At 39.9% G+C, this 12,828-nt stretch overlaps 1 protein-coding gene across 1 annotated transcript; it reads right to left on the bottom strand.

Moving 5' to 3' along the window:
- Positions 1-9,202: 9,202 nt before the first annotated feature.
- LOC131408334 (olfactory receptor 10D1B) lies at positions 9,203-10,138 on the bottom strand. The gene has a single exon (XM_058544951.1). It carries the CDS (start codon positions 10,136-10,138, stop codon positions 9,203-9,205), a length of 936 nt encoding a protein of 311 aa, XP_058400934.1.
- Positions 10,139-12,828: the final 2,690 nt, after the last annotated feature.

Consider the following 12,828-nt stretch of genomic DNA (forward strand, 5'->3'; position numbering starts at 1 on the left):
CTTCTGTTTGGATGATCTATCTGTTGGTGTAATGGGGTATTAAAGCCCCCTACTATTATTGTGTTACTGTCTACTTCTTCTTTTATGTCTGTTAATAGTTGCTTTATATATTTTGGTGCTCTTACGTTGGGTGCCTAGATATTTACAAAAGTTATATCTTCTTGTTGGATTGTTCCCTTTATCATTATGTAGTGCACTTCTTTGTCTCTTACTATAGTTTTGTTTTTAAGTCTATTTTGTCTGATGTAAGTATTGCTACCCCAGCTTTCTTTTCTTTGTCATTTGCATGGCATATCTTTTTTCATCCCATCACTTTCAGTTTGTGAGTGTCTTTAGGTCTGAGATGTGTCTCTTGTATACAGCATATATATAGGTCTTGTTTTTTTATCTAGTCAGCCACCTGATGCCTTTTGATAGGAGCATTTAGTTCATTGACATTTAAAGTTGCTATTCATAAGTATGTACTTATTGCCATTTTGATACATTTTTTTCTGGGATTTTTAGTAGTTCTTCTCTGTTCCTTTCTTCCTTTCTTGCTTTATTCCCTTGTGGTTTGATGACTTTCTTTGGTATTATGTTTGAGTTCCTTTCTCTTCGTTTTTTGTGTATTTATTTTAGGTTTCTAGTTTGTGATTACCATGAGGTTCATATGTAATAACCTACGTATATAGTAGTCTATGTTAAGTTAATGGTCTCTTTACTTTGACTTCTTTTTAAAAACTCTACCTTTTTACTCCTCTCCTCCTACATTTTATGTTTTTGATATCATATCTAAGCTCTTTTTTTGTGTGTTTGTATCTGTTACCATCTTATCATTGAAATAGGTAATTTTAGTACTTTTGTCTTTTGACCTTCATATTATCTTCATAGGTGGTTGAACTGCTACCTTTACTGTATTTTTGCCTTTACCAGTGATTTATTGCTTTCTTTTTTTTTATAATTTTCTTATTCCTATTTGCGGTCTTCTCTTTCCCACTTAAATACGTCCCTTTAACATTTCTTGTAAGACTGGTTTCTTGATAAACTCTTGATTTTTGCTTGTCTGGGAAACCCTTTGTCTCTCCTTCCATTCTGAATGGTAACCTTGCTGGGTAGAGTATTCTTGGCTGTAGGTTTTTTCCTTTCAGCACTTTAAATAAGTATACTGTGGCATTCCCTTCTAGCCTGTAAGATTTCTGCTGAGAAGTCAGCTGATAGTTGTATGGGGTTTCCATTGTATGTAACTTGTTGCCTTTCTCTTGTGGTTTTTAGGAGTCTGTTTATCTTTAATTCCTGATATTTTAATTATAATGTGTCTTGGTGTGGACCTCTTTGGGTTTATCTTGTTTGGTGCTCTCTGTGATTCCTGAACCTGGATGTCTGTTTCCTTCCTTAGGTTAGGGAAGTTTTCATCTATTATTTCTTCAAATAGATTCTCTGCCTCTTTGTCTCTCTCTTCTCCTTCTGGGACATCTATTATGAATGTTAGTGCACTTGATGTTGTCCCAGAGGTCCCTTAGACTGTCCTTGTTCTTTTTAATTCTTTTTTCTCTGGTCTGTTCAGCTTGGGTGATTTCTTCTCATCTTTTGTTCAGCTCGCTGATCCATTCTTCTGTATCATCTTCTGCTATTGAGTCTCTTTAGTGAATTTTTCATTTCCAGTATTGTAAGTAATACTTCATTTCTGATTGGTTCTTTTTCATATTTTCCAGTTCTTTATTGATGTTCTCTCTGATTTCATCCATTCCTCTTCCAAGATCAGTGAGCATCCTTATGACTTTTCGTTTGAACTCTTTGGTAGGTTGTTTATTTCTGTTTCATTTAGTTTTTTTCCTGGGGTTCTATCCTGTTTCCTTATGTGGGATGCATTCCTTTGCCTCCTAATTTTGCAACCTGTGTTTCTCCGTGTTTATATCTGTGTATTAAGTGGGTCAGCTACATATCCTGATCTTGGAGAGGTGGCCTTATGTAAGAGGTGCCTTATGAGGCCCAGAAGTGTGCTTCCCTCTCATCACTAGTTCCAAATGTTCCAGGAGTGACCCCCTGTGTGGGCTCCATGTGTCCTTCTGTTGTGGCAGGTTTGCTCTTGCTGCAGGTGCCCTGGGAGTCTAGGCTGTCACCCTGGCTGACTGGTTGTAATACTTAGCTGCGTGTGGCTGCTATGGTCACCCCTGTCACTTTATTGGGCATGGAAACCCCAAAAGAGTTGGCTGGAAGGTCTAATAGTACATTCCTATTGCAGTTTTTCTGTTAAGTGAGTAGGCCCCCAGCACGGCCAGTTGCTAGGTTCAGGGGCTTACAATTACTGTAGGCCTCTGGCCTACAAGGTTGTTGTCAGCTCTCTCAGGTATGTAGCTGAGTGGGGCTGGCCCCAGGCATGGGAGCACTCAATTGTCTCAGGCTTTGGGGGGTGGGGCCTATCCCCTATGCGGCTGTTTGAGAAGCATAAGTCTTCTGCAGCTGCCAGGCCCCACCACCTACAGGACCACACACACCGGCAACACAGTCCTGCCCCGGGTGCAAGCCCCAAACCCCTGAAGCAGACCCAGTCACCCACTGCAGAGACCCCACACACTCTACCAATGTCCCACACACTCCACCTGCTCCTCACACCTGCCCTCCTCTGCAGAGGCTGACCCACTCACCCATCTGCAGAGAATCCAGGCACCTAGCCTATGCAGGCCCACAAGTTGCCCGAGTGCTTGCTGCTGGGTGGGACCAGGGTGGCCTGCCTGCCTTTACTGAGCTGGATTAAATTGGTGCTCTAGTGGGTGGGGCAGACCCTGGCCTAATAGGCCAAGGGAATAACTCCAATGGCATCTGCCAGCATCTGTGTGAGTGTACCTGTACCAGGTCACAATAATGGCTGCTGCCAATGTCTCAGTCACTGGAGAGGTCTCACCTTTTACCAAGATGCACCCAGAGCCTATCAGGTGAGTCTCTTTTCAACAAAGGACTGTGTATCTTTCTTTCTGGTGATTTTAGGCTGCTTTCTGAAAGGGGTGAATTTGCACATGGGTCCTTTAAGAGCTGGGTTTTTTTCCCTTATGTCTGACAGCTTTTCTGAAGGTATTCCCTGTTGATGTTAGTAGCCAGTAAAGCTATATATTATGACACTCGTCTCGGTTGTGCTGAGTCCAAAAAATGCTTATAGTGGTAAAGCTGCCCCACTCAGGTCCCCCACTCCTCCAGGGAAGGCTGTGTATGTTAGGATTGCTCCCGGCCTGCCATGAAGCGCTGCAGCTTTAAAAGGTGGACTTTTTTCTCTCCAGAAAGGAATTTCTGCCTCTTCCACCTGAGTCAGGACACTACCATGTTGCAGGGGTTCTTTTTATCTGGTTTTCAGTTCTCTCTCAGGGGTAATTTTTCCAAGAGTAGTTGTAAATTTGCTGTATCCATGGGAGAAACTGAGTTCAGAGTCTGCTTATGCTGCCATCTTGACACTTCTCTTTATGTAGTATTTGAAAAAGAACAAAGCTGGAGTTAACACAGTCCCTGATTTGAAACTATACTACAAAGCTATAGTAATCAAAACAGTATGCTATTGGCATTAAAACATAGATCAATGAAACAGAATAGAGAGCCCAGAAATAAACCCCCTCATACATGGTCAATTAATTGACTACAAAGCAGGCAAGAATAGACAATGGGGAAAGAACAGTCTCTTCAATAAAGGGTGTTGGGAAAACTGGGGACCCACATGCAAAAGAATAAAGCTAGATCACTATCTTACACCATACACAAAAATTAACTCAAAATGGATTAAACTTGAATGTAAGACCTGAACCATAAAACATCTAGAAGAAAACAAAAGGCAATAAGCTCCTTAATATCAATCTTAGTGATTTTTCGGGGAAGACCTGACTCCAACGGTGAGGGAAACAAAAGCAAAAATAAACAAATGGGACTACATCAAACTAAAAAGCTTCTGCCCAGTGAAAAAGACCATCAACAAAATAAAAAGTCAACATGCTGAATGGGCTAAACTTTTTCAAATCATACATCTGGTGAGGGATTAATATCTAAAATATACAAAGAACTCATATAACTTAATAATAAAAAAAATGATCCAATTAAAATATAGGCACAGGACTTAAATAGACGCTTTTCCAAAGAAGACATACAAATGGCCAGCAGGTATATGAGATGATGCTCAACATCACTAATCATCAGGAAAATGCAAATCAAAACCACAATGAGATATCACCTTACAGCTGTCAGAACGGCTATTATCAAAAGACAAGAAATAATAAGTGTTGGAGAGGATGTAGAGAAAAGGGAACCCTTGTGCACTATTGTTGGAAATGTCAATTGGTACAGCCACTGTGTAAAACAGTATGGAGGTTCCTCAAAAAGTTAAAAATAGAGCTATCATATGATCCAGCAATTTCACTACTGTGTATCTATCTGAAGAAAACAAAAACACTAATTCAAAAAGACATATACACTCTTTTGTTCATTGCAGCATTATGTACAACAGCTATGATATGGAAACAACCTAAGTGTCCATTAATAGATGAATGGATAAAGAAGTTGTGGTATATATATGTGTATATATATACACAATCGAATACTACTCAACCATAAAAAAGAATGAAACCTTGCCATTTGAGACAACATGGTTGGACTTTGAGGGTATTATGCTAAGTAAAATTATTCAGTTATTGTAATTAAATATATAAGCAACAAACTATTATTGAAGATCCTAAAGAAGCAGAGTAGTATTATGTGGTTTGCATTTTGAAAAGATACTAGTTTAAGAAGTGAATAAATTATGAACATATTTCTTAGGACCTCTGTCCACATACCCTCAGGTCACCTTCAGACAGTGTCCTTGTGTCCTGAGTGCTCCCCATATCTTTTGCAGGAGAGCAGTCTCTGATCAAAGAAGTGTTTTCAGTCTACATATATGGGGCAGGCCAGAAGTGCCTGACAACTAGTGATCCCAAGAACATCCACCAACCAATGTGGGCAGGAGTTGGTACAAAAATACTCTAGCTTCCTTTGCACCCCAGTGGGACAACTTGGACATTGTTTGACACCATTTTACAGAGACTCCCCAGTGCAAATGAGCCCTAGTTCCCCACAAAGGCAAACCATTCATTGACATTTGCTTATTGACTATCCTTTCTCCATCTCACTTCCTCCACTCCCTTATCATGCTTCCTGAGATCATCTTCCAAACAAATTGCTTGTATTCAAACTCTTTCCTCAGTGTCTGCTATTGGGGAAATCCAAACTCAATAATATTTTCTATTTTCTTTTTCCCCTAGTAGAAGAAAGTCTTGAGGGGAAGCTGGTGATGATAACTTTGTGTCATATCTATACATATTGATAGGTATGAAAAACCCACCAAAATATTGTGTCTATTTAAAAGACACAGTTTCTTACATTCTGGAAATTTATATTTATTTACGAATAAAAATAGCATCAGAAAATAAATGTTGATACATTCATACAATGAGCTACTATACTTTGGCAATAATGAATTAATTTCAGACATGTGCCATAACATAAATGTCAAAGAAAGTAAAATTTAAGTGAAAAAAGTAAATTTCAGTAGAATTAAATTAATATAAAGTTCAAAAACTTGCAATATGGTATTTAGGGACACAAACACCTGAGGTAAAAATTAAAGAAAAACAAGGGAATAATAAGCGCAAAATTCAGGAGAGTGATGACTTTTAGAGGGAGTGAAGGGTATGGAGTCAGGCCAGTGTCCACTGGGAACGTCCAAGGTGCTGACACTGCTCTCTTCCTTAAACTGGGGAGTGGGACACCTGTGTTCATTTTATCATAGTTCTTTATACTTTACATATTTTTCATTAATATTATTTTCTAATTGTTTACTATTAAATAAAAACATTTCTTTAAAAAGACTTCCAACAGGACAATGAAGGATGGCTTTTTGATGTCATTGTAGAATATTGTTGAAACAAGCATTTAAATAATATTTTTTAGGGCCGGCCCCGTGGCTTAGTGGTTAAGTGCACGCGCTCCACTGCTGGCAACTCCGTTCGGATCCCGGGCGCGCACCGACGCACCGCTTCTCCGGCCATGCTGAGGCCGCGTCCCACATGCAGCAACTAGAAGGATGTGCAGCTATGACATACAGCTATCTACTGGGGCTTCGGGGGAAAATAAATAAATAAATAAATAATTTTTAAAAAATTAAATAATATTTTTTAAATAATGGAATGTAAAATAAAGGGATGGTAAATAATAGAATAGATTATTTCTCACCAATTTAGGATTCCAATAATCACAGGCACTATTGCTCCCCTTACCTTAAGTGAACTAGCAAAACATAAATAATGCTATTCTCTTAGCGTGAATAATTATTTTTATAAAGACACAATCAGTATTCTTGACCAAAAAAAAGTTATAAATCAAGTGATGGAAACGCTAATTTCTGACTCGTTATTGATTCATTTCAATAAATTTGATTTAGAACAAATCAGCAGGATCCCCGGGAGAGCAACAAATACACAGAACAGGCCTCTACTCCTGTGAACACTCCTTTGAAAACCTCTCTCCACAATCCCCCCATGCCGTGTGAGTAGCCATATCTCAGCTCCACTTTTAGTGTCCACATTACAGGTTTCCACTTTAGATGCCTACATGACACTTTCTCTCGCTGGAGCTGTGGGTAAAACAAAACACATAGGAGAAATTCAGAACAGGCGTTGGTTATGTAACAAATTTAGAGAGAAGCAAAAAGGAACAGTGACTGGAAACTACAATGGTATGTTGCAGAAAGTGTTGGGATTAACAGAAAAGCCTTTAGAGAACAGAATCTACCTGGGGTCAGGTCTTGAATGCCACTCTAGACCAAGCTTGAATCCAGTGTCCTAGGAAATGCTGCTAATGTAGCCTACTTGGCTCAAAAAGTACTGTGAATTTCTGCTTCAATATTCTTATTCTTCTCTGGCATCCCTGATCTTGGGCATTTATCCTCCATCTTTCCTCCGCTCCTGTGGATTAAATATTCTGCTAGATGGTCTACCTGGTTTGGGGTTTCTCCCCTTGACATTTTTTCTCAAATTCTTCTTACATTGTCCCTTTAATTATGGAACACAGAAAAGCCTCATTCCACCATCAAATCTAACCTGGGCCTCCACACCCTAGGCTGGGCCTCACATTCTGGGCTCCTGCTTAGGTTAAAAGAGAGTTCAGACACTACCTGGAAACATGAGAGCTGCCAGCATCTCTCAGAACCCTGGGACAAGGAGAGAGATCAATTTATTTAGGGAGATAGGTATAGAATCCCTTTGTGCAAGGCATTCCTTCAATCCAAGAGCAAAGAGCTGAGCTGGAGGAAAACCCCTGAAAAGAGGTCAAATGAATTTTATTTTTCCTGCAAAGGCATTCACCCATAGATGGCAAATTGTTAAGAGGAATTATCTCTCACATGTCCTTTGGCCCCCGCCAAAACAAAAGATTGACAAGAGTGTTGCTTCTCCTTGCAAAATATTTCTCAGCCACTCTTCATCTGGGGTAAAACAAAATAAAACAACCAAGAAAAAAACCCAAAACTTCAACCTTCAACGCCTTTTCTGTGAGGTCCCTCCCCAGTCTGAGGAAAAAGTACTCCACAATTTCTGCTTTATTTCATACCTTGATCACAGTATTTATCATGAGATGTTCTAGTTAGTTGTACATCTGTTTATTTTCTCCAGAAGACTCTGACTTCATTCTGATAGGATCGTGTCTTCTTTATCTGTGCATTCACCATCCCTAGCACAGAGTTATTCATCAAATGACGTCTGAATGAGTGGGAATGAAAAGAAATCTGATGCCATCTTTTATTCTTACAAATTGTTCTATTTTGATCATCTGAGCAGCTGTAACCAGGAAATTGAGGAATGGGAAGAGATCTTCAAATGGACTCACAGAGGCTTGAGAAGGATTTGGGATATGCTAAATTTGAAATAATTTGAGATGTATTTCCACCTTCCCATTTAGGCTCTTGTTTACGGAGAAACAAGGGAGAAACAGGACTGAGGTTTTTAGGAGTTTAAGAGAAGTGACTAGGCAAGAGTTTGTCTCTGCTGCAAGAGCAGGTGCTGGCTCACCAAATGGCTGGAGGCACAGACACAGCGGGTTTGATCTGGCGAGTTCTTTGATTGCTCTTTGATTCTGAGAAGTACAGGCAGGAGAAAAAAACTGGTCTCCGCCATTGCCCCATCCTCTTCCATTATCACCTTCCCAGTGTCCTTCTGTCTCTACATCACTGTTAGAACAAAGTTTATAGCGACTATATTCCCCAAATGTGATAGGATTCTCAATGAATTCAGTCATGGAAACGACAGCTCACTCTATTGAAATAGCACATTTTTCATTCTTAGCATATTTTAGCCAAAAAAAAGACGTAGCAATTGGAACAAAGTGAAACTCTTTCAGTAAACAGAGAAGCCAAAGACACAAAACAATGACAGCTTGGACCCAGCATCTGCCCCCTGGTTATACTGAGCAATACAAAGCCTAGTCCAGATTTTCTAACACGAGAGTCACAGCAGTCACCCCTCCGTAGGTTCCCCCATCTGACTTTCCACATTCTTGTGCACATGCTGCACTTCTATAGCCAGCCTCTGTTTTCAGGTCTATGCCCAACATATAGGGTTTGTAGGTGGTACAGTTCACCAGTACCTCTGCTTCACTCGTAAGGGGCCTGCCTCAGTTCCCAGCCAGAAGTCTTTCTCTTTATACAATTTCTTTGTGTTTTTTGGGGTGCTACTTGAAGCCAGGGGGATGCACCTCTCTCATTTTTTTCAACAATGCCTAGACCAATAAAATGAGAGCTTATCCAATGCAGGCATTTGGGGAGACAATCACTGCAGCCAAGATGCAGATGTGCCAGGGTGAGGGGAAAAAGAGGAGAAAGGGATGAGGGAGGATGAAGAAAATAAAGAGTGAGAAGCAGAAGGTCCAGGTCGTTCTGCCTACTGGGGAGAACTTCCTCGTTCCCTCATCAGTAGTATATCCTCAAGAGAGCACAGGTCCCAGAGTCAGAAAACAAGCCCTCGAGTCTTCATTTGACATCCACTCCTTATGTGTCCTTCAACGCATCACTTTAACTCTTCAAATCTTAGTCCTCATATTATAAAATGGAGATAATCATAATAATACCTATGCTCTCAAATTCAAAAATATTTGTGAAAACCACATAAAAATGTTTTATAAGACAAGAAGTGTGGTTGATGTGTTAGCTACTGTTCTCTCTCTACAACTGCTCAGGAAGGAAGGCCAGTTGATGTAGGACTTTCCTCAGAGATGATTTTACCTCTTTATTCCTGAGGCTGTAGATCAAGGGGTTCAGCATGGGGGTGACCAGGTTATTCAGGACCTGAACAGTTGCATCCAGCCAGGAACTTGGGGTTGGCCTTAGGTAGATGAGGACCACTGGCATGTAGAAAAGCAGGATAGCAGTGAGGTGGGCACTGCAGGTGGAAAAGGCGTGACGTCGGCCCTCTGCAGAGCGGATCTGCAGGATGGAGTAGACAATGAGACTGTAGGAGGTGAGGATGAGAAGGAAGCAGCTGAGAGGCATGAGGCCCACACTGATGAACCCCACCATCTCCAGGGCTGACGTATCTGCACAAGCCAGCTTCAGAATCACTGGGATATCACAGAAGTAATAGTCCACCTCATTAGGGCCACAGTATGGCAACTGGAAGGTGAGAGTGGTTAGAAAGGTGGCCTGAATACAGCCAAAAAATGAGGTTCCCATGGCCAGGATTGCACACACTCTGTGACTCATGATTATCGTGTAGCGTAGAGCGTAACATATAGCAACAAAACGGTCATAGGCCATCAGTGTGTACAGGAAACACTCCGTACAGCCCAGGAAATGGTAGAAGAAGAGCTGAGACACGCAGCCTGCATAGGAGATGACTCGACTGTTCCCCGAGAGGTAGAAGAGCATCTTAGGGGAACTCACAGAAGGGAAAAACATGTCACACACAGACAGTTTACACAGGAAGAAGTACATGGGGGTGTGAAGCCGAGTGGAGGAGACAATTGCCAGTAGGATGAGCAGGTTCCCCATAAGAGTGAAGATGTAGAAGGACAAAAACAGGACAAAGAGCATGGCCTCCAGATCCTCTGTGTGTGGGATGCCCAGAAGTATAAATTCAGTTACCACCGAGGCATTCCTCATAGCTGTGAGAAAGTCAGACCTCAAAAAGTCACCTAAGACACCAAAGTCTGAACATCAACATCAAATTATCAAGTGTTTTTGCTGATGAGTGCTTTGGCTGTGTTTTTAACAAGCAACAAGTATCCTTCTTAAGAGTGGCAAGATCTATATAAAAATATCAAGTGATAAAAAATGTCTATTTCAGAGGCACAGTCTATCCAACTCCTGGAGGAATGTTTTACAGAGGCTGAAGGTTGTCCTCTATGACAAGACCAGAAGTTTGGAGATATATTGAAAACATTCTCATGTTAAATTAGGAACCTTTTTACAGTTGTTTAATTCATGGATTTACTCTCTTTAGGCATTTTTGTGTTTTGAACACTCATGATATCTTTGAGCAACAAACTCCTACTATTCACTACTCTCTGTAAAATAATAGGAAAAAACATTGTGTTAGAAATCAGAACCCTTAATTTGAATCCTGGTTTTTCCACTTTTTAGCTAAACTAGTTAAAACAATTTTCACAATATCTTTCGTAGACGTAGTTTCATCATTTACAAAATGAAAATCATAATTATTATAACAGCAACATCAACAACAAATATACCGTGGTATCATAGTAAATATCATAAATTTCATCATATTTATTAAATGTCTGCGAAAGTATCTGACAAAAACATAAATCCTAATAAAAAAATGTTCTTTTATTTTGTGTATCTTAAACTTACTTCTTTAAGTGCCTTCCTTTAATGTTGGCATTATATAATTACTTGCAAATAAATGTTTTATTTAATAACATTATTGGTAGCCTTAGATCATATCCTCTTCAGATTGCATCCTTCCAGACTTGGGCGGTCTAATATCTCCAACTCTATCAGGAGATGCTACTCTGGTTCTATGGATCCTTTTAGCCTTTTCTAAGTGGACTTGAGGAAACTCTGAAATAGTAAACAAAAGAAATAGTAACAGCAAGGAAAACATCAAATTTGTGTTACTGTGATGAAGACAGAAATACAGTGAGCCATGTAGCAGAAAGTCAAAAACCAGCTCCAATGAAGAACGTTAAACAAGTCAAGAGCAGAATATGGGTGCCTGGAAGACACAAGGACCTCTTCTCCTCAGTACTCACATAATAATAATAATGATACATAGATACATACATATATATATATACACACATCATTTAATGAATACTTACTGTGTTCCAAGGACTGGGTTCAATACTTTCAAAATATGATCCATATTTTTAAAGAAACCTATAAGAAGAAACTATTATTACTATTCTCATCTACAGATCAAGAAACTGAAGCTTACAAAAATCAGCAGGTTGCCCAAAGTTACAAAGCTAGTATGTGACAGAGCCAAGACTCAGACTTGTTACATTCCGTTGTCTGTGCCCTTAATCACTAGGAAAATTACCCTCCCTTTGCATCTGCTTTCTAAGACAGCCTGTTCCACTGCTAGGCAATGACGCCCTTCTAGATGGGTTCACATCATCATTTTATACTGGGAAAAGTCTTCTTGCCTTAATGCTATCTGGTCATTTCCGGTCTTGACTTTAGAGCACATTTAGTGTCTAATTTAGTTTTGGAAATCAGACAATAGGCTTTTCCCATCCCTTTGACACTAGTTTGACACTAGACCTTAGTATCAACTCCAGTATAGGAGCTTTCAAGTTATAATGCCACATTCAACATGGAGATTCCAATCATAAACTGTGGCAAGTGCCACTGAAAAAATTATCAAAAGAAAATGACCAAGCCTAAATGAGTAACGCACATACCACCCTAGAACTGCACAAAAGCACAGATGGCAAAGAGAGAAACAGTGACATTCTGGGGGAGAAATGCTGCTGACAACTTGTTTCTTGTTATTAATTTTTGCCTTACTTGACTAGTGTCTCTGAGCAATACAAACTTCTGTGAGCTCTGGATCATCTTTCCTTGGTCAGCAAAGGCTCTCAGAGGTCTTGGGTCCTTGCCTCTGATCAGACACCATGATAACATACGACTCTATAATCCTGTTTGCTTTTTAAGTCCATGTCAGGAAAAAGAAGTCCCCAAGGACCAGGAAGGGCTGTATGTGTGGATCTGTTAGTGCGTGAGGGGCAGAGGCTAACAGTGAAACATGGGCAGCAGTGTGAACACTCACACAGTCCACCTGAGAACACAGTCAAGTTTTCCAAAGTGTTATAGAAAGACCTCACATTTCCTGTTTTTGAGCAGAGCACAGAGTACTCCAGTCAAAGGAGCTTCAATTCTCCTACTTATAAAGAATTGATTCTCATAGGGTTTGTGCAATCAAGACCTGTACACACTCACTCTCCCTGGGTTGCCTCCTTGGAAGTTTTTTCAGATTCCCTAAGCCCTACTTTGGACTCAGTGATGGTTCTGAGGGAGCAATTAGTCTGTCAACCTTATTCATCATCCAGCTATGATACAATAGTAATAAGATTTTAATTACTTATTACTGTAAGGTGGGAAATATCTATGTTCCTCCAAGATTGTTGGCGTGGTAGAACGAGCTTCAATTCTAACTCTAGATCATCTGCAATGCTAGCCCATTTTTTGCTTGCCTTTTACAACTGCAAGCCCTTGCTTGTGATATCTTTTGTCTTGTTGCTTTTGAAATTATCTATACTTTCACATGACTATACAGTTATCTCTAATAAACATCAGTATTCAAGATAGAAACTCAATTAGTTAGTAAT

Source organism: Diceros bicornis, chromosome 7 (genome assembly GCF_020826845.1).
Source record: "Diceros bicornis minor isolate mBicDic1 chromosome 7, mDicBic1.mat.cur, whole genome shotgun sequence".
Classification (NCBI taxonomy): domain Eukaryota; kingdom Metazoa; phylum Chordata; class Mammalia; order Perissodactyla; family Rhinocerotidae; genus Diceros; species Diceros bicornis.